Source organism: Monodelphis domestica, chromosome 1 (genome assembly GCF_027887165.1).
Source record: "Monodelphis domestica isolate mMonDom1 chromosome 1, mMonDom1.pri, whole genome shotgun sequence".
NCBI classification, from domain to species: domain Eukaryota; kingdom Metazoa; phylum Chordata; class Mammalia; order Didelphimorphia; family Didelphidae; genus Monodelphis; species Monodelphis domestica.
Genome location: NC_077227.1, coordinates 404914491 through 404935901, shown reverse-complemented (window position 1 = coordinate 404935901; position 21411 = coordinate 404914491). Strand labels below are relative to the sequence as shown.

Genomic DNA, 21411 nt, shown 5'->3' with positions numbered 1-21411 from the left:
TCCTCCATTAATACTCATAGAAAAAAAATTTTTTTTAAATCTTTAAAGAGGATGGATACTTTAGCTTATTAATTTTTTCAGGAGGGGGAAAGCCCCATATAAATGAAACCATTATGACATAAGGCAGAAGCCTCAAACTGGAAGCAATGTGGAGAAATTTTACTAGTAGGGCTACGATCCAAATATCCTGGATATCTTATTGTTTACTATTTCCTAAAAAATCTCCAGAGAAAATCCCAATGTTTAACAATGCATCACAACAGGAAGTTTCATTATTTAATTCAATTCCCTCATCCAAAACACTGAACAACAGAAGCTTACTTTTACAAATACTCTAAGGCAGAGGTTGGCAAGCTTTCAAAGGTGAGGCTGGTTATAGATTCTTGCCCTGAGGGAGGAGACAAACTAAAATAGGCAAGAAGCACAAGGGCAGCCCAGCTCAAAAGTATCTCCTAAATATTGTCTACCAATGATAAGAAGCATCTAAATTATAATGTCCTTTTTAAAAAATGAAACATACCACCCCATCCCGCCCCCAGTAGGATTAAGACCATCTGTCATTTAGAGAAACTTTAAGAGGAACAATGGCAAGCTAGAATACATGAGATAAAAAAAAAAATTATATCATACAAGAATCTGTGGGAAGAATTTGATTTATATAGCAAGGAGAAAAGACCTATGAAAAGAATCTATGAGGTGATGATAGGAAGGGGGCAAGACTGAGGACAGGGAAATGGATAAACTCATATGAAATATGTCTACAAATAATGTTTGGTTTTTATCTTAACTACTTAATAGGCTGTCATATAGAAAAACTTCTGCACTTATTTTGAGTGGCTCCAGAAATCAAAACTAGGACTAATGCAAATTTGAGGTCAGGATAAGGAAGAAATATGTAAAAATTACAACTGCATGACAATAACTTTGTGATATAGTTTTTCTCCTTAATGGATATGTCCAAGTAGGGGCTGACTTCACTAGAACATTGCATTAGAGCAGGAGTCCCCAAACTTTTTATACAGAGGGCCAGTTCACTGTCCCTCAGACCATTGGAGGGCCGGATTATAAAAATCTAACCTAACCTTAACCAGGCAGCAATATATACAGTGCAGAATCCCCATGCTGACGTTGTCCATTGTGCAGCCAGATAATCCTTTGCATGGCACCTCCTTCTAAGCGCCACACAAAAGATTATGTCACCAGAAGTAGTACTGTAGGTGACACCACGCTTTGTGGTGCCACCACATACAGTGCTCCTCTCACCAATGAAAGAGGTGCCCCTTCCACAAGTGCAGTGGGGGCCAGATACATGGCCTTAGGGGGCAGCATGTGGCCTGTGGGCTATAGTTTGGGGACCCCTGCATTAGAGATTCATGCTTTTTGTAATGGTTATACTAAATGACATCTGAAATCCCATGTAACTAAAGAATTGTATGATTATCAGGAATTATTTTAACCAGATTGTCTTCTAACAGCTAACTCATATCCAAATCACGGGAAAGGGAATTTTACCAGGAAAGAGAAGTAATTCTGAAGCATGAGAAAGTTCCATGGAGGAGAGCAAAAGGAAGATCACAGAGTGATATGAATTAAGTAGGGATAGGGGAAATGAAGAAGATAAGCAAGTATGAACTTCATCTACTTCACAATTCTGACAAGAGTTCAAATGAATACATGTATTAGATTACTAACATGTGCTTGAAGTAACCACGTTTTTCTACTAGCTAGTTAACCTTTATTTGTAAAAAGTCTACCTAGCTCCAGTAGATAAAAGATTCTTTGTCTATACACTATTAACTATCTAATTAATACCTCCTTAAAGGGTGGCTCTGTTCCCACATGGTCTGAGAGCTGGTAGGTAGCAGCAACGAATAATGCTGTGGGCTCTAAGCCTTCTTCAAACTGCAGATACACTCCACCCAGGTCATCTAAACGAGCAACGAGGTCCTGCCATAAGACACAATCAAAATACAAGTCAAATAAAAACAGAGAAACTATCTGTGTAATGAAAACAGAAATGCTTTATCATCATTCTGGTACAACTATGGGATTGGCATATTTAATTCTAAGGATTCTCAGAGAAAGTTTCTGGTAAGTAGTGTGCTCCTTAAAAAAGAAAGCAATCATAAGATCATATGACATCTATCTGTTAATAAAGGCAGTCCCCACTCTTCACTGCAAGGCACATCTTAAAAGCAGCATCAGGAAACTGCGAGAGGCAATCTCTCTTGCGTTCATGCCCAGGCTTTTGCAAAGATATCCTCATAACCAAAGTGCTTTCCTTCTCTCTCCTCTAACTTCTCCCAAGGCTCAACATTGATGGCTTGATCCCCTCATTTGTTAGTATCCCTTTCTTTCTCAAACTAACTCATATTTCCTTGGGATGACAGATTAAATACAGAAAGGAGTTTAGGAGGTAATCTAGCCCAGTTCCCTCATTTTACAAATTAAGAAACTGAGGCCAGAGAAGTTACTATTGTCACAGAGGCAGTGGCATAAACAGAATTTGAACCCAGATCCACCGCCACTGGTTTTTCTTCTATTCCAGGTGTTATTTTTTTCTAACCACAGGTCCACAAATGATAAGCAAAATATCTAAGCCATAAAGAAAGAAGTTTATTATGGGAGGGTTGATCCCATAACAAAGCCGGGCCCCTGGTCATGACCAGATGACCCCAAGCACTGTGAGGGACCTTCCTTTATACTCCAAAAAATTAGACAACTTTTCTACCAGTACAAAAATAGTACAAAATAGTCATACCCCTCAAAGAATAGAGACACCCAGAAGCCATATTCATTGGTTAATAAATTAGATCTAGGAAGCACCCCTTATTTTATGAAAGAAATCTTTTGACCATGACTTAAGAATCACTTGATGGAAAGGGGGAAGCAGTGATGCCTGGGCTAGGTGGAGATGACTGGTACCAGGTTCTGAACTAAAGGTCAGGCTTCCTGACCTAAAATGGATCACAAGTTAGGGTGCCTGATATAGCAACATTGAAGGGTGGGGTTGGTACTAAGGCCTTGCAAAAGCAGTTATTCCCTTAATCAAAAACCTTAATACTTATACCAGAATATTCACCAAAGCCTGCTAAAATCATGACTTATGCTATCTTAGAATTACAATTATGATTATCTCAAGACTACTACTAACATTAAAAACTAATCTTCATAAGGAGCTAGGGAGATTTTTCTCTCACACATGTGTTTTCTGTCTCTGCCCAGTAGAATGCAAACTTATGGGCAGAAATTGTTTAGTTTTTGTCTTTGTGTCCCCAGCACCTAGTAGTGCCTTGTACACAGGAAGTACTGCATAAATGTTATTGAATATTGAGGGGGCATCTAGGTGGTTCAGCAGATTGAGAATTGGGACTAGAAATGGGAGGCCCCCAGGTCAAATCTGGCCTTAGACACTTTCTAGCTGTTTAACCCTGAGGCAACCCTCACTGCCTAGTTTTCACTACTCTTCTGCCTTGGAACCAATACATAGTATTGCTTCTAAGATGGAAAGTAAGGATTAAAAAAAAAGTAGCAGAGGGTAATAAAATAAATGTCTAAACCAAATAATTCTTTATACTAGGCTGGCTATCTGGAGAATTTTCAACAGGATTAGCCCTTTATTTCAGATGGAATGCTAATTTCTTACCTCAATCTCCTCTACAATGCCTCTTAGATCAGCTTGCTGAGATAAGTATGATGCTGTCTGTAAAGCTTGAATAGTTCTGTAAGAATGAAAAAAAAAAGACAAATCTGGAGTGAGCAAGTCTATTTTTATATATACTTATATTTTTGCTAGAAACAATTTTTCTAGACAAAGGCCAAATAGTAGTTGTGAATCTAATTAGAAAACAAAAGCTAGTATTTAGTTCATAATCACAAAATACTGAAGGAGACCCAGAGACCAAATGGTACAATTAAATAAGGAAACTAAGACTCAGAGAGGGGATGGTCACATAGCTAGTTGGTTCATGATGAGAGTCAGGACCAGAACTCCAGTTTCTTGACCCTAGTTCAGTGCTATTTCCAGTAAATCACATTGTTTCTCCATGTGAGAAGTCTAGTTTCAACATCTGTTATATTTTAGATAATCCTAGGTAAATATTTTCAAAATCATTCATCCAAAATGCAAACTAACAAATTGTTTTTCTGATGCCTGCTACCCTTGCACTCTTTCCCTTTCCTGACTGTAGTCAGTGATAGTCCTCTACTTTAGATATATTTGGTGTCACTATCTCCATCTGTTCCACTCTGTGATTAAGCAGAACAAGCCATAAGGGCAGTAGAAATGGCACCAAAAGGAAGCAGGAGACAGGAGAGCTCATCACAGATGGACTCATATAATAGTGGCTTCACTTCTTGGTGCCCGAGTCTCCTAAACAGTCAAACAAAGACAATGCCATTTGGATGATCCCAAACCCAGAGGTATTTTCTGATACCAAAGGAGCTACTAGTTATATGTAGCCAAAGGGAATATAAAATATCTGGAGGTATTTGGAAAAAAAGAGTAAAAACTGAAGAGCACTTTATCTTCCACTTCCTTTCCAATAGTGTACTTAAATCTTCCAGGCCATTAGGTGGATTCTCTAGGAAGAATTTAGATGGCAAGTGCAGCTCTGACCACATCACTCTTGCTCAAGAAGCATCAGGGGCTCTCAACCACCTTCATAGTATAAAGTATGAACTCTTCTATTTGGCATTTAAAGAATATCACAACCTAGTTCCAGGCTCTTTCTAGGCTGATCACACTTACCCCTGCCTCTTTGTTCAGGCTGTCTTTTTGGCCTGGAATGCCTTCTCTCCTCACCTTTTTCTCTTGGAACTAGCTCCTCATAGGTATATGAAAGTGCCAGTTCCTGCAAGGGACCTTTTTTCAGTTCCCCTAGTTGTTAGCAGCTTCCCTGTCAAATCACTTTGTATTTATTTTGCATATTTCTTGTATTTACTTATCTTCTATTTACTTTATCTTGTATTACTTATAATGCAGAATGTAAGTCTCCTGAAATCAGGGGCTCTACACTTTTAAACTTGTGACCCCATTGCCTACACATAGCAGGTACAATAAATGCTTGCTGACTGACTGAATTTAAGCAGTCAAACCAATGAAATCATGTATCTAATGTTAGATTCAATCCCTCCAGTTCATCTTCAATTATCCAAGTGAAATGGAGAGCCAGAGCATGTGCTAACAAACTGCAGACAATGCAAACTTTTCTTCTAATAATTCTTATCAGAGCTATCTATGAGAAGAGCATATGAAGGTTATATTTAAACTTGTTGTCTTTCCCCTTTGCCCTCAGAATATGCTAGAAAGGATAAAGTGGTGAACAGGCTAAAGGCAAGTTATAAATTTATTATATATAATAGTACATATTTTGTAATATATAAAATTCTATTCTTGGTAACAATATTCACACAGATCACTAGTTAGAAAACCTTCTATGGAAGAGATAGAGAACTCCCCCCAAATTTGGATAACTGTAAATGACCCCCAAATCACAGTAACTTCTCTTTCCCCTGAATTCACAGCATTGAGTCTTAATGGCATAGTATCTTAAGACCTCTCTAGTATGTTGTTTAAGTTTTCACATGTATGTCAAGCATCTTTAATTAGACTGCAAACTGACTGTGTCTTCTATTTTTCAATGCCACATAAATCCAAGCATGATGCTATGCCCAGAGTATGAACTCAATAAATATTTATTGCCTTTGTGAAGCAACCCAATGGATTACACTGACAGGAGACATGGTCCTAATCTTGGTTCTGTCATTCATTTGGGCAATTAGGTTATAATCTTCATGAACCTCAGTTTTCTCTTCTATAAAATAAAAAATTTGGATTAGATGTTCCCTAAGACAACCTACCTCTAAATGTCCATTTGTCTACTCTGAGAAGGCATAAACATTGAAAAATCTAAATGGTATTTCTCTGGATGAAACAGGAAAACTGGCCATCTGGTGGTTGAGTGAGCTTACTGTTTTCAGTTCATCAGTGATTGGAGATGGTACAGTCTGGCCTAGGGCTCAATCACCATTTATAAAATCAATATGCTAGAGAATGCAAAATAGATATTTTCTGTGTACGATGATGTCTATTAACTTCAGAGCAATTCCAACCTACTCCCTGAAAAACTTATTTCTCTGAAATGTTGTATTATAAAACAAGGAAGTGGTTCAGTAGATTTGAGAGCCAGGTCTGGAGATAGGAGATCCTGGGTTCAAATTTGGCCACAGACACATACTACCTGTGTGACCCTGGGCAAGTTACTTTATTCCCATTAACCCTTACCACTTCTGCCTCGGAACCAATACAAAGTATTGATTCTAAGATGGAAGTTAAGGGTTAAAAAAAAAAAGCATGAGAGTTCATGTGAAGTATGGTCCTTAAGGATCACTGTTACAGTGCAGTTGGAAAACAAAACTGAATTTTAAACATGACTAAGATCCTAGTGTTTGCCAGGAATAGATGCAAAACTAGGGAAAAATTAGAAAAGGTGAGAGAAAAGGATTTTCCAATTAAAATATGATTTCCCTCTTCTTAAGAACATATCATGCTGGTAAAGTTCTCAAAGGAAGTTCAAGAATGAAAATAAATCTGCTTAGCCACAGGGTGGCAGCTTTATCATAAGCCTTAAATACTTACTCCCCAGCCACCAATATCCTTCCCTTTTGAGAGCATTAAATAAATTAATACTAAACAATTCAATCCCCTTTAAACATACATCCCACTACTACTGAAGATACTCTCCCACCCCCACCCCCCAAGGTAGTAGCCTATTTGGTATAGGAAACCCCTCTCTCACTTCAGCCTTTCTTTCTCACCTGACCCTCACCGCTAACCATTTTTCTCTCTTTTGAAGAATTCCTATAACCTTGCCTTATTTCTTTTTGACATGTCCCCACTACAGCCATTTTAGACAAAGAACTAACTTCTACAGCAATCAGAGAGGCAATGTGATATTAGAAAGAATACTGGTCCTAAAGTAGGAAACCTGGGTTCAAAACCAAGTTTTAATACTTTGTGGCTGTGTGGTTTTGGATAAATTGATCTAACTCTCTGAGGCTCTTCTATAAAATGAAGATGATAACTGTTAACTTGTTTTACACCTAGCTCATGGGATTACTTTGAGGAAAACACTTTGTAAAACCTTAAAGTGCTCTAGAAATATGAATTACAATTATTTCATACTTGCTTTTATTTTTATTCTTTACTCCTAAGACTCAATTTTCCTTCTTTTCTATGTCCCTGACTCTATACCATACACCATACTGCCCAATCACGCTTTAGTTTAGTTTTTTTCTTCATCCAAAAAGGTAAAACGTGTCTAGAAACTCTCTAAGCACAGTGACAGTATTGAAGGTTATCAGGAGCTGAATAAATGCTTCTTAACAATGACTCACGCAAGTACAGTTTCCTCCTTACTAAGACGGGCAGTGAGAGCACCAAGTGCTTCTTGAGATGCCAAAGGGAGGCCAAAACCATTGAGGGCTCCAACTGCATGGTAGATCTGAGAGACTGACGAATCTTCACTCACAGCTGCATGGAGCAGATCTTTGGTCTCATTTGAAATAGAAATCTGTGAAAAAATTAGTAAAAACACAGAGGATTTCATATCAAGTGTTGGTAAGTAGCCAATCTAATGGCTTTTCCCTACGGCTGATGCAAAGTGATGATCGGAAGTCATCAAACTTGCCAGCACTTCCACACCAATGTTTTAATATTTCTGATCCCTAGTTTGGATAGTCATTTTTCTTTGCACAATGTTCTCATGCTTTCAAGAATATAAACATTCTAGCAATTTGGTGAGAAGGGAGTTTTCATATATATTATCCTTTCCTTTTGTTTCAAGAAAAAAATGCTAGGATAGAAAAAGAAATCAAAATTTCCCCCCAAAGCAGGGGGGAAATTGTTACAAAAAGGGCCATTCACTTTTCTAAAAAAAAAAAAAGACAAAATTAAAAAAAATTAAGCTTCATATTAAGAAAAAAGCAAAAACTAGACAGAATTGAACTCTCATCTATGCTATAAAAAAGAACTTCCAGGAAACAATGATACTTTTACTAAACCCAAACAACCCCCCCCCCCCATTCCCGGTAATACGAAAGATGACAAAAGAAGTTTTCATGCTAGGTCACAGACTGTAACATTAGATTCAGGCGATCTGACTTACCTCACACCCTGAAAGGACCTGGCTAGACTGTGCAGCATAGAAAAGGGAGTCAAGACTGTTGGGATCTAGGTTGGATTTGATGAAGGTACAGGCTTGCTAGAGAAAAAAAAAATCAAAATTAAGTCATGACTTTAAGAGAGATGGAAAAAATCTCAAGTACCTCATACAAAACATTCTCGCTATAATTGAAATCTAATATACGAATGCAACAGGACAGTTGTTAACCCCCATGACCCATACTAAGATGAAACTAGAAATATTAAGGTGGTGCTCTCGCCCAGAGATAACATCACTGAATATTTTGGTTTGTGGAGTTATAATATACATTCCAGTTATTTAAAAAAAAAATCTTAAAAATAGCTTAGCATTTAACAAGAGTAAAAAAAATCCTGAATTTCCATTAACATTCTCAATGAAGTATCTAGAAAGAATGCCACTTGTGGAAAAGAAGGGGAAAATTTTTTCAAAAGATTGTAAATTAAGCATTGGGAGAAAGAAACAAATTGCTTAATCCAACATGCAAATTTTTATATGCACAAGGTTTGCTATAAAAATGTAGGCTTTGTCTCCATCTTGTGGAAAAGCTGTAGCATAACACCTAGCTATTAAGAATAAAATGGATGAATGGGAGAAATACAATGCAATTTTTATGTGTAAATGGCAACACAAACAAGTACACGTTTTTGAGTCCTTTTCCCAAAGTTTAAGATACTATAGTTTGAACTGTTACTTATTGTGTCGTAAAAGAAACAGAAACCTGGAAGGAGGGCACAGAACAGATTTTACAAAAAAAACTTTGAAGTCCCAGTCAACTGATAGACAAGCAGTGAACTTAGTCTTCTTACATTGTGCTTTGAGTGAATTCTATAGGGCTCTTTACTCCCACAATGTCATTCCATTTTAATTCTTGTATCTGAGTCTTCTACCTAGCAATATTGCTAAAAACATCATTCAATAAATTTACTTCAAACTCTTGTGGTAGACATTTTTGTTGGAGCAGCATTTTCAAATTTTCAAAAAGCAAACAATATTCTGCTTGGGAATCTTCTCACCAGTTGAAAGAGCAAGAGATAAAAAAATGAGGCACATGACCCCCACACAATGAAGTAGAGGTAAACAGGATATAATCCTCAATTTGATGAATCCAGTCAAACAACCACCTAAACAGTAAATTCAATAACTTTAAGGCCTTGGTACTATTCCCTTTTATCATATTCATATACTTAGCATATGAAATTCAGGAAAGAACATTTTATTATAATCAGTTAAATCTCAAAAAAAATTTTAGGCTATTTTTTTAAGCCAACCTATAAATTCCGTAAGGACAATGAATAAAATATGAATGTCAAGAGCCTGAGGCGAAAGGTCTAACTCCATTTGTAAAATAGTGGCAATGTTTACTAGCACATGCAATTCTTTGTCCAGAACCAAACACAAGTATCCTGTATATATGCAACCAACTTAATCCTACTTTTTTTTTTTAAATAAAAACCCTTACCTTCCATCTTGGAGTATTGGCTCCAAGGCAGAGGAATGGTAAGGGCTAGGCAATGGGGGTCAAGTGACTTGCCCTGGGTCACACAGCTGGGAAGTGTCTGAGGCCAAATTTGAACCTAGGACCTCCCCTCTCTAGGCCTGACTCTCAATCCACTGAGCTACCCAGCTGCCCCATATCCTACATTTTCATATTGAATGCTGACTGCTCTCCTCCGCAACTCCCGAATCTCCATTTCAATATTTTGCCATCAAATTTAATTTAAAATGTCTAAAGTCAAACTTGTTTTTCAAAAAAAAATTCCTTATTTCTGACAATATTCTCTAAGTCACGTAGGTTTAAAATTTTGGATACATATTTTTATTTTCCCTCTCCCTTGAACAAAGAAGTAATTTCTCAAATCCCTATAAAATTCATCTTTTTTAACGTTTCTTGCTTCCATTTCTTCTTTTCTATTATCGTTTTTGCCATCAAGTGCTAAGAATACTAGTATAAAGAATGAAAGATTTTCACTGTCTAGATGAGTCCCTCTCATGTAGACACATGAAAACAGTATGCCTTGATTAGTTAGCAGAGGATTGGTGGGTTTTCTCCTATAGTTCTGAGGCTAAAATTCAATGCTATAGTTGTTCTCTGAATACAATATCCTGGCTTTGGAGCATGGCCATGGCAGCTATTGGCCCTCCATGATTCTTCTTCAGGCTCACTCTAAGTAAGAAATTTAATCTCTTAGAGGGACTGAGTATTACATCAATGGCTCAGACTACATGGCTTAACCGACCACATATTTCTGAGAAGGAATCCTCCCAGATGGTATGTGTTTGTCTGATGGGTTGAAGGCTGGACCTTGGTGGAGACATCACCCCAGTCTTAGAGATGACTTTGGGCTGGACTAGTTTTTACTCTCTGTACCCGATCTGCTGTATTTCTGGCTCAAAGGGATTTTGTTATTCTTATTGTAACTGTTAGAGCCTTGCCAGACTCTATGGGTATAACTGAGGTCCTCTACTCTTATGGTTCTGGTTCTATTAGACCGGTGAAGAAAACACAGGCTACCCCAGGAAAAGTTTCTATTGTCTGTTGATTTTTTTTAAAGTTAAGTTGTTTTAACTCCACAGGGTCCTTGTTGTCAAAATTTTGTCTACCTGTTTGGTTACTGCTGATTCATTCAAGTTATTGTAAGGCAGTTATGGGAAAGAGGACACAGGGTCCTGATGGTTGTCTTTCTTGACTGCAAGCCCTAACCCTTCCTGCCAACAACCCAATAGTATCTATTTTGTATGTGTTTTCCTATATGATCAAACTACAGTGCTATTGTTGACACTGCCTGCCTTCATTTTCACTATACGTTCAGGTTAAATGTGAGGTGAATAGGATCCAGTACAAAAGTAGGAAAGTTATTTAAATCCACTCTACCTCCCCTAGAAGCACCCCGACTTCCTGTCTGTATATACTGTAGAAGCCAGTTCTAGAAAAGTCTAAGTTTTATATCTGGGTTTAATCAAAGAAGAAAAAAATAGAAAGTTTAAACTGTAACAAAAAAACCCAAACCCTAATGATTAGGTTTATATTGAGAGCCTGACAAAGCAAAGCTGGAATAGTTTCTAGAAAAGGATGATATTATTTTTATGGTTGAATAACAGCCAAGAAATTGTTGGAGTTTTTTAAAACTTCTTTCAAGTCTACAAGGTTGAGCCTCATAGTGAAAAGAGATAAAAATTAAGACTAAGTTTAAAAAGAAAATGAGAATTTCCCCAATTTGAGTTGAGGTCTCTACCCTTCCTATGATCTGGTCAATCAAGTGGCACAGCATAAGAGATAACTTAGTTAAGTTATTGATACATTCATTGTTTTATATGTTATGTATGTATAATTTATGCATGTAATAATAATGTTGTAATCATAATAGAATTAATGATGAGGAATGGCATGAGAATCAGTCATCAATAATCATATTGTGAGTAAAAATCACAAAGAAAATCCTCTGAAATGATCTAGCAAGATATCCTTGCCAAAGGGAGCTATGCACATGTGTCCAGTATCCCAGAAGGTATCCAGATGGTATGAGATCTCAGTTGGCTTTAAAGCTACAAGGATGACCTTGACATTTACCATATACGGTATTGATCATTACTTTATAGAATATACCTTCTTAAAAAGTGACCCTCTCAGATCACCCCCTCTGAAAAGAGGTATTCAGAAGACCTCACCCTACTCAATAAACTCTTGAGAGTTCCTAAAAACCTTCACTGACTATGGTCTCAAGGAACAAACTTTATTTCAGTCAAATTTATTTACTTACTGTACCTCAGACATGTTTGTGGAAGTTTCCTTTGCTTACATCATCTCACTTGACTGGAATGCTCTCCCTCCAAAACCTCTGAATCTTATGTATCCTTCCAAGGCCAGTTCCAATCCCACCTCTTCTGTGAAGCCTTCCTATACCAGTTCTGCTATGACTTCTCTTCCTTCTCTCAGAACACTGAATCAAAAGCATTTACTTACCTGCTCATTTGGTAATTATCACATGTTGCCTTCTATTATATTAATTGTCTTAGCATTTTGTGTCTTGATTCTCCAACCATACTATAAGCTTTTAGAGGTATAACACCTAATATTTTTCATGTCTCACAGTGCATAATACCAAATAGGTAGTAGGCATTTAATATTTAACTATACTGAAAACAAAAAACAAATCTGTATTGAAAGAAATATTTGAACTGAATTGGTTCTTGCTGTCCTATGTAAAGGAAAAAGAAAACTCCAGTGAAAGAAATGGAGATGCCAATGAAGGCACTTTTAAAAACTGGTAGGAAACAGGGAAGCTAGGTAACTCAGTAGATAGAACGCCAGATCTGCAGATGGGAGGTCCTGGGTTCAAATTTGACCTCAGATACTTCCTGGCTGTATAACCCTAAGCAAGTCACTGAACCCCAACTGCCTAGGCCAGTGATAGTGAACTTTTTAGAAACCAAATGCCCAAACTGCAACTCTCATGTCAAATGTGAGCCCCACACCTTACCCCAGACAGGGGAGGGAGGAAGTGCTCCCACTGGGCTGCTGGACAGAGGGACAGGTGATAAAATGTCCTCAGGTCTGTGTGGAGAAGGGGAAGGGAACAGCCCACTCTGGCACACCACAGCACACATACCATAGGTTCACCAACACAGACCTAGCTCTTATTGTTCTTTTGCCTTGGAACTAAAGACTTAGTAGAAAAACCAAAGTCTTAACCTCACCTTTACATCAGGCACTTGTGCACCAAGTTTGCTGAGTCCCAAGATGGAGTAGAAAGCAGTTTCCAAATTTGAGAAGGGCTGATTCAAAGAAGATTTTAGTCGTTCAACATCACGCTGAGTGAGGTAATGGCTGGGTGTTAGGGCCTGGATGACTGTGATTGTTAGGGCCAAGAGTAAGATGGTGTTGGAACCTGGGGGAAAATGTGTTTATTTTAATAATGACTATTAAATAAATTTTATCCCATCCCAATGCCATTTAAAGTTACTAGTAACCCAGAAAGAGCTTCTTACATTTAGACTACTATGATTATAGATGACAAGAATGGGAAAACGTGTTGAGAGTATCTGTTTTTGTAGGGAAGGAAGTAACTTTTCCCAAATTTTTCACAGATTTTCCTAATGCTCTCTGATCATGTCAATTTCTGGTCAAAAATATTTAGGGCTTTTAAATGCCAGACTGGTATTCAAAGTCCTCCAGTGTGTTTCCATCTTAGATTTTCAGCATCATCTCTCACAAACTCCTTTTCCATATATCCTGAAGCTGGAACTAGTATGGCACCACGAAGTTTATCTGAGGGGTCTCTCACCTCCCTCCTGGCCTGGAGCTGCTAACAACTAGGGTCTCATAGCCATCACACCCTACTCTTAAGCTGCCTTCCCAATGGGGGAGAAAAAAGGCCCCAAAAAAATGCCCCTGTCATAACAGGAGAATTTAGCAATATAAGACACCTAGAGAATTATTAGAATCAACTAAAAAAGCATAGCCTCAGTCGGGATCTGAAGTGGCATAAGAACAACATTTAAATTACAGCTTTGAGATCAATCTATACTTGGTCTCACTGTGCACCACAGCTAGTAAATTCTTGCCTCCTGTTTCTTTCAGATCTCTGATTCAAAAATACCTTTTGTCTGGGTGAAATTCTTCTTTCTCCTAATATCTCTCAATCAACAAACACATTAAAGCTACTAATTATCTGCCATGAATAGTTACCATTCCCTTCCAGTTCAGCTCTCACCCTCCCTTTCCATTGTGTCCCATGGAAGTCTCCTCCATTGTTAAACTTTTTTCATGCTAGATCTCTTCCTCTCTTATCTTCCCATCTCAATTAAAGCTAGTTTTCTTCTAAAGATAGCACATCCTTTGGCAACCATCCAAGGCTGGCTGCTCCATTCTTATTTGAACATATCACATATTCAGGAGGCTTGGCATACACTCTCATTCCCTACTGCCACATTCAAATTCTTCCTCTGTTACTCTAACTCAGTAACCATCTCTCCTTTAAAATTCCCTTCATCCTGTCCAGATTCTTGTTATCCATGAACAGAAATGGAGGTTCTTCTCCCCAATAAGTGGAATATCTTATTCAGTTTCCCTTCTTCCTCCCAATCCCTGACTCCTCCTACTCTTCACTTTGGCCTCTCAACCTATTTCTAGACTACTTCAACTACTCCAAAAGTAGTTATGTCCTAGAACCCACTCCCAAAACAATTTGCCTTGGTTGTTAAAATTCCTAGTTCATCCACCTTGCACTAAGCACCATTCTTTGATTATGCCTGACTTCCTCATCTCTGTTCCTTTGCTTATGCTGATTCCTCTGGAATGTGGAATGTGGAAAAGGAATACCCTTTTCCACAGCTTCTTCCCCACCTCCTCCTGGCAGGCTGGAGTCCTGGCCCCATGATTTACTAGCTTTGTGATGTTAGGGAAGTTACTCAAACTCCCTGAGCCCTTTCCTTATCTGTAAAGCAGGGATAAAACTTACACCAATACCTACTACATGGAGTTGTGGAAAAAGTCAAATAAGATCAGAAGTGTAAAGTGTTTACAGATATAAAGTATAATTACTTTTGAAATTCTACAGATCCTTCAGGAATTAGCTTAACTGTTAGACTATCCTCCATAATTTCTCTACCAGAAAATACCATCTCCCTCTTTCCCCAACCAATTATTATCACCTATAGTATTGTTTGTTTCTCTCTCTGTTATTGGTATTCTTGTCTTCTCCCCATTACTAGATCATAAGTGCCCAAAGTGCAGGCATCAAGGCCTTACTCATCTCTGCTTTCCCCACAGCACCTACCACTAAGTCTTGCCCCTTGGATGGCCCGGAATAAATATTTGCTGAGCAAATTAAATGAAATAAAAATGGATTCAACAAATACCTGTAGAATATGTGCTATGTAGAAGATATTGTGCTAGTCATTTCACAAATGAACAAGTGAAAGGGAGTTATAGCCAGAACTACCTAACCTATTCCTTTTTTTTTTTTAAACTTTTACCTTCCATCTTGGAATCAACACTGTGTATTGGTTCCAAAGCAGAAGAGCTTGTAAGGGCTAGGCAATGAGGGTTAAGTGACTTGCCCAGGGTCACATACACATAGATAGGAAGTATCTGAGGCCAAATTTTAACTCCTATCTCTAGGGCTGGCTTTCAATCCATGGAGCCAACTAGTTGTCCCCCAAACCTATTACTATAAAGATCCCCTCTCTCATTTTTTCCCATCTAATTTATCCTATCACACTGCTACCAGACTAATTTTCTATGTTCACCTACCTACTTATAACCCATCCCTAATTCTATCTGCTTAGCAAATAAAACTGAAATTCCTTTGCCTGAAGTATAAGGCTCTCTAGAATCTGGTATTATTTTTATAGTACTCTCTTTTGAGTATTCTAGCATTAGCCAAAATGGACTATTCACTATCCCTATGCATTCCAGTCTCCATAATTTTTCCCTATGCCTGATATACCAACCTTCACTAAATTCCTACTCATCATTTAAAGTACAATTTAAATAATTAACCTACCAGGAGACTTTTCCTGACATTCCACTCCTCAGGGGTGAACAATTCCCTTCCCCATACCAAAATCTTCATTTAAGACTTTGCGTTATAATAGTGTGTATATTATCTGTGTATGAATCATATCCTAATAATAAACTAAGCTGCCAGGGATGAGGCTACATCATATACCTTTCCTAACTCCTAACATAGCGTTCTATATAGGGTAGCTGCTTAATAGATATTAATTTAAATTAAATTAAAATGAAGGCTTGGCTATGGAGCCATGTCAACATATATTTAAGATGAAAAGGTTTGCAATTTGCAAAGCTGTGCAAAAACTGAAAAATGCAAACTTGGGAATGATTGGCAGTGGCATGTCACCAAGGGTCACATGGGCATCTGAGCTGGAGGATCTGGGAAGTTCAGTGGACTGACCATAATGGGGTGATGCTGCAAGCAGACTAACCAGAAAGCTCCAGGTGTGAGATGATAAAAAGTGCACAAGTATCAGGAAACAAGGGATCATGTATGTATAGATGTTTTATAAAGAGAGAAATGATAAGCTTAGGCAATGGATTGGATATGGGAACTAAGAGACTTGCATTGAAGGTAATGGTTTGATTGTGAGCCTAGATGATTTGTAAAGACAGTTGTACCCTTGAAAGAAATAGGGAATTTGGAAGGGGGGGGGGGGTGGATTTGGAGAGAAAAATAAAGAGTTCAGTTTGTCTTCAGGGCATCAAGTTCCAAGATGTCCAATAAGCAGCTGGAGATGTGTCTGGAGGGTGGCAGGGAGAGTAGGCTGCCTGAGCCCTGGGTCCTCTCTCTCTCCTGGGGCCTAAGATTGAAGCCTGGCAGTATAGCAGGCCCTGAATTCTTCCTATTAGACTGTAAGCTCCTTGAGAGCAGAGTCTGTCATTTGAATCTTTTTTTTGTATCCTCAACCGCTTAGCACTGTGCCAGGTCCATTATAAATGTCGAACAAATGAATGAATGGAAAGGCGGCCTGTTGATGGAATGAATGAACTCACTCTTTTTAAGACAATCACCTCCTGGACACCTGAGCCTCCTACACTTCCTACTGGGCAAGTCACTTCACCTCCTTGGGTCTTAGTATCCTCAAACCGGGATAGCACTACTAACACTCCCTGTTCTCCACACTTGGCTACTGCGAGGAAGACCTTCTGCTAACCTTAGAAACTTGAATTCCCATACCTGCCAGTACCACGATACTACCTGAGGCCCTAAACACGTTTGCTAAACACGTCCCAAAAGCCAAAGCGTTCCCCTCTCTAACACCCCCAACCAGCCCAGCCTCGCAGCCGGGTCCTCCCCACCCCCACGCCCACGCGCACCCCCAGGCACAAGTCCCGCTGGGGATGGGCCGCTTGGGGACCCGTAAATTCCTCGCGAATCTTTCTCTCCCCTCCCCCGCGAAACCCGAACGTGCAGATGAGCCTGTTCTGCAGAGGAAGAACACGCCTCTCCAGCTCAAGAGCAGGGCGCATTCGGCTTTCGCCGTCTTCCTCTTGGGACCCAAGAATCTTGCGGGTGCCCTCCCCAAAACCAAGGCAGGCCCATGCCCAACGCCTCACCCGGGACCGCCATTTCTCCTAGCTCCTGCCCAGCTCCCGGCGCGCCACAGACTTCCGCCCAAGAAACTGGTTCCAAATAAACAGCGGTGGCGGACAGGCTATGCAAAAGTGTCTTCTCCCGAGAATGGACACCAACAGGTTGTTTATTCTAAATCAAAATCTCTTATCCACCTCCGCAAAGCTGTTGTGTGAATATTTCGAATAGAGTCCTGAAATTTCTGCACCGTCTGTGCGTAGAGGCCCGTCCACCCCTATGAACAGAACCTGCATGGAACAATCCGCGTAGCAACCGTTAAGCTCCTGGTGGTTCAGGAAAACGGCTAAAGGAGGAGGGGACCCGGCCCAGAAACGGGGCTTCTGCTGATTGGCCAATGGCCTTGTCATTCATTCGCCTCCTCCACCCCCACCCAGATGATTTTAAAGGGACAGTAGGCTTTGGGTGAGGAGAAATGAGGAGAGGAAAGAAGGAAGTATAGGTTATGGCATACTTATTTGCAAACATTAATTTGGGATAGGAGCTAAACCTTAACTCCTTTGTTCCTCAATCCTTGCAAACCTTAAATCTGTACAGACATGGAAACCATTATATAAGCTCTTCCCCTAGGACTCCACCTACTGGGAGGTAGCCAGTACAAAAACGAATCCATTTTATAGGTGAGAAAACTGAGTCTTTCAGGCCACGCAGCTAGTAAAAGCTCTTAGCAACTGCTGCTTCCAGCCTGCAAGATTTTTCCTATTGCATCGCACTGCTTGAAGAGAGCAGTCCTACGGAAAAGAGGGTTCTTTGGAAGACAATGGGATAAATAAATACTTGATTATTTGATCATACGTTTGGTGCTTTGTGGGATATTTGAGGGTAAATGTTAATTGCAGAATGAGTACATTACTTTGTCGCTTAGAAGGCTCCTAACTTGCTTTCTACCTCCAATTCCTTAAGATGTTTACAAATTAGTCCCAATTTAAAATAAGGAAAATGTGCTTTTAAAAGGCTTTCCTTGTGGAATACTTTTTTTCAGGCAACGTGCCCCAATTTTAAGATCGGGAAATATAGGAATTGATTTCTTTATCCAGGGTTTAAGCTAATCTCTTTGGATGCTTATTGAATATTGAACTTAGATTTAGAAAGATCTCCATATAAATCCCTTCCTCTAACATTTATTGGCTGTGCGACCCTGAGCAAATCACTTAACCTCTTTGAGGCTCAGTTTTCCCATTTCTAAAATGGGGAAAATTGATTTTCCTGGGTTATTTTGAAGCTTAAATAAATTATGTATATAAAATGCTTTGCAAAAAAAAGTGCTACAATAAACATCAGTTTTATACATATTAACATTTGTATACATTTATGAATGTATATATAATATTCAAATTTCCTTTTCACTGTATTTTTGAAATAATCCTAATCTATTGCAGAACTTTTTGTTTCTGAACTGAATTGTACAATTTAACAGCTCTGTGTCTTGGGAGTTTGAGTTATTGGGGTTTCTCTTCTGGAGGTGATCTATAAATTCTTTGAATTGGTATTTCATTTTCTCTGTTCAGAAGTTCTGGGCAATTTTCTTGTATTATTTCTTGCCATATGTTCTTTTGGGAGTACTATAATACTTAGGTTGTCTCTGGATCCTGTCTTCAGGATCAGCATGTTTGGGTTGAATAGAGAGCACATTTTCTTTTAATGTCTTTTTTCCTTCTAGATTGTCTTTCATTTCTGTATATTTGTATTCTCTATTGAATGGCTATCTCTTAGGTGAGTCTTGCTATCCCAGATTCAAATGTTTCTTTTCTGTCAATTATTTTTGCTATGCAGGCCATAATTTCTGCTCTCACAATTCTTATTTCTCTTTTAAACCTCTCAAGAACAGCATTTTCTGGTTGCATGTTCTCTTCAAATTCTACAGGGTCTTCTGCCTCTTCAAGTGTTGGCTAATTCCTTGGTTTTGCAATAGTATCCATATATGTCTGAACTGTTTTATTAGATCTGGAGCAAAGTTCCCAATTAGTTTACAAGGGTACACCTCTATCCAGTGGCTGATTTGCTCTTGCACACACTAAAATTTTCTTTTCAAAACATTACTGATTCTGTGTCACTATTTACATGTTTTTTGTTTTCCTTTCTGTGACACCCTGTGTCTTCTAAAAGACTTATCAACTGCCATTGGATTGGTTCAGTGTGATCTTGGCTGGCTAGTAGGCTTTTAAGAATAAAATGGTCAGACTTCTTTTTTTCAAAGAGATGGGAAAGTGATGATTGACTGGAATAATTACTTTACTGTCAAGAGCTAGTGGCAGAAACCTGAAGTTATGCAAGATATAGTCAAAACCATCAGATGTGATCATCGAGAAAGGAAAAAAAAAACATTCTACCATTTAATTGATAAATAAAATCAAAAGTACACAGATTTTCCATTTTCAGTAGAAATATTCATATGATATATATTACAAAACAAAACTTTTAAAAGTGATGCAGTCATCAAGTTGTACAATAATTTTCTAATCAGAATAATAGCATTATATGTAAAAAAAATAGAGAGAATGTTGATCTGGAGGCAATATTTCCATCTGCTTTTAATGTTCTCCCAATTGCTTTATCTGCTTATGTTTAAAATCTTTTGAGTTCTCTTCCTGAGATCTCCCTCCCCCTTTATTTTCCCCTGTTGCTCACTTTCTGATTCTTTCCACTCTAAGGTGATTTTCCTGAGAGTGAGATCTCAGAGCTTTCCTACCTCTTCCCATGCTGGGCAATTCTCCATTCACCAGCCTAGTTCTTTGCCTTAAGTGACTTTTAAAGTACAGAGACCCTATCTGGATGCTGGGCTCTTTCCTGCAGTCTTTGGGGAGTACATGGCATCCTGTCCCATTTCCTCTCTTCCTCTTCTCCCTGGCCCAACAGGTCAGAGTGTTGCCACCCTGGTGCTACTGTTACAGCAAGGGAGATTTCTCTTATTTCAGAGTTTAGATCTCTTGGGCTCTGGGAGTTCTTTTCAAGCCCAGATAAGTGTTTTGATGCTTTCCCAGTGTTTCTCCATTCTTCTTCAAAAATTTTTTGCAGTACAGAATGTTGCCATGGTGCTGGCTACTGAGGTCCCAGCAAATGAATTGCCACTGCACTAGAAAAAGGGAGGGGTGGGGGAGTATTGGGGAATAAGTTTGGGTTTTGTGTATGGCCATACATAGGTCTTTGGGTTGGTTTCTACAGCCTCATAGCTAGTAGTGTAGTAGATGGTAGGGAAGGGGTTATAAGTGAGTTCAAGGTTGTGATCAGTTTGTGGAGTTTGTTTTGTTTCTTAACCTTCTTTTGGGTTCCAGGTGACATAGAGTATGGAGATAGCTGAAATTGCTTCATCTTTGGCACATAAATTATGTTTTGGAGAGGTTTGAGAAATCATGAGGATCAGAGAAACTATCTAGTCCCTCATCTTGACACTTATGTGATGGAGAAGTCACCCATATGTATAATAAACATTTATTAAGCACTCACTATTCTAAGGCCCTAGGGGAAAAAAGGAACTATAATAAAATCCATATCCAACTGACTCTTTTTACAGATGAAGAAAATGAGGTCCAAGGTGGGGGGAAAAAGTATCTTAGGATGCCTAGAGCTAAAAGGATCCAACAAGATCATTTAATCTAACACCTTCATTTTTATAGATAAGGAAACTGAGACTAAAAGATGTTAAGGGACCTGTCCAAGGTCACAGAGGCAGAAAGTATCAGAGCTAGAATTTAAAGCAAGATCCTTTGGCTTGGAACAAGATTTGCCCACAATCATAAAGCCATTTTAGGTGCCTTTTCCACTATATCATGCAAAGATTGTTCCTGTTCACTCAAAAGGATATACCTATTCTCAGAATGTTATTTAAGGATGAATCAGACATGGATTTAGATCTGAATGGACATGAGATTATCTAGAAATTCGAGATCAACTCCACTGATCCCAGAAAAATGACTAATATTGGTATTAAAAAGCAGGATATGTTTTTCTGACTCTATACCCAAGATAAAAAAGGAATCAAAGTGCCCTGGAGCAGCTTTAAGCAGTCTCATAGGTCAGGAAAGGGAATTAAAAATTCCCAAAAGAAAGCCAACACCTTTCCCCCCCCCTTGATCACTGTATCTCTTTATCCAATT

At 38.7% G+C, this 21411-nt stretch overlaps 2 protein-coding genes across 7 annotated transcripts in view; one reads left to right on the top strand and one right to left on the bottom strand.

Moving 5' to 3' along the window:
* Positions 1-17415, bottom strand: part of RPN2 (ribophorin II) — a 54971-nt gene extending 37556 nt beyond the window's left edge. For all 4 annotated transcript variants that reach the window (XM_007474346.3, XM_007474347.3, XM_001381705.5 and 1 more), the window contains exons 1-6: positions 17284-17415; positions 12903-13093; positions 8169-8264; positions 7399-7574; positions 3647-3722; positions 1813-1947 (exon numbers count right to left, since the gene is read on the bottom strand). In XM_007474346.3, the coding sequence (XP_007474408.1) occupies positions 1813-1947; positions 3647-3722; positions 7399-7574; positions 8169-8264; positions 12903-13093; positions 17284-17296 (687 nt within the window). In that variant the 5' untranslated portion in view covers positions 17297-17415. The remainder of the gene's footprint in view (positions 1-1812; positions 1948-3646; positions 3723-7398; positions 7575-8168; positions 8265-12902; positions 13094-17283) is intronic.
* MROH8 (maestro heat like repeat family member 8) overlaps positions 17292-21411 on the top strand; it is a 65136-nt gene continuing 61016 nt past the window's right edge. For all 3 annotated transcript variants that reach the window (XM_016427638.2, XM_007474442.3, XM_016427636.2), the window contains exon 1: positions 17292-17421. Coding sequence is in view for 2 of the 3 variants with exons in the window: in XM_007474442.3 (XP_007474504.3) it covers positions 17384-17421 (38 nt within the window). In the remaining variant the exon portion in view is untranslated. The remainder of the gene's footprint in view (positions 17422-21411) is intronic.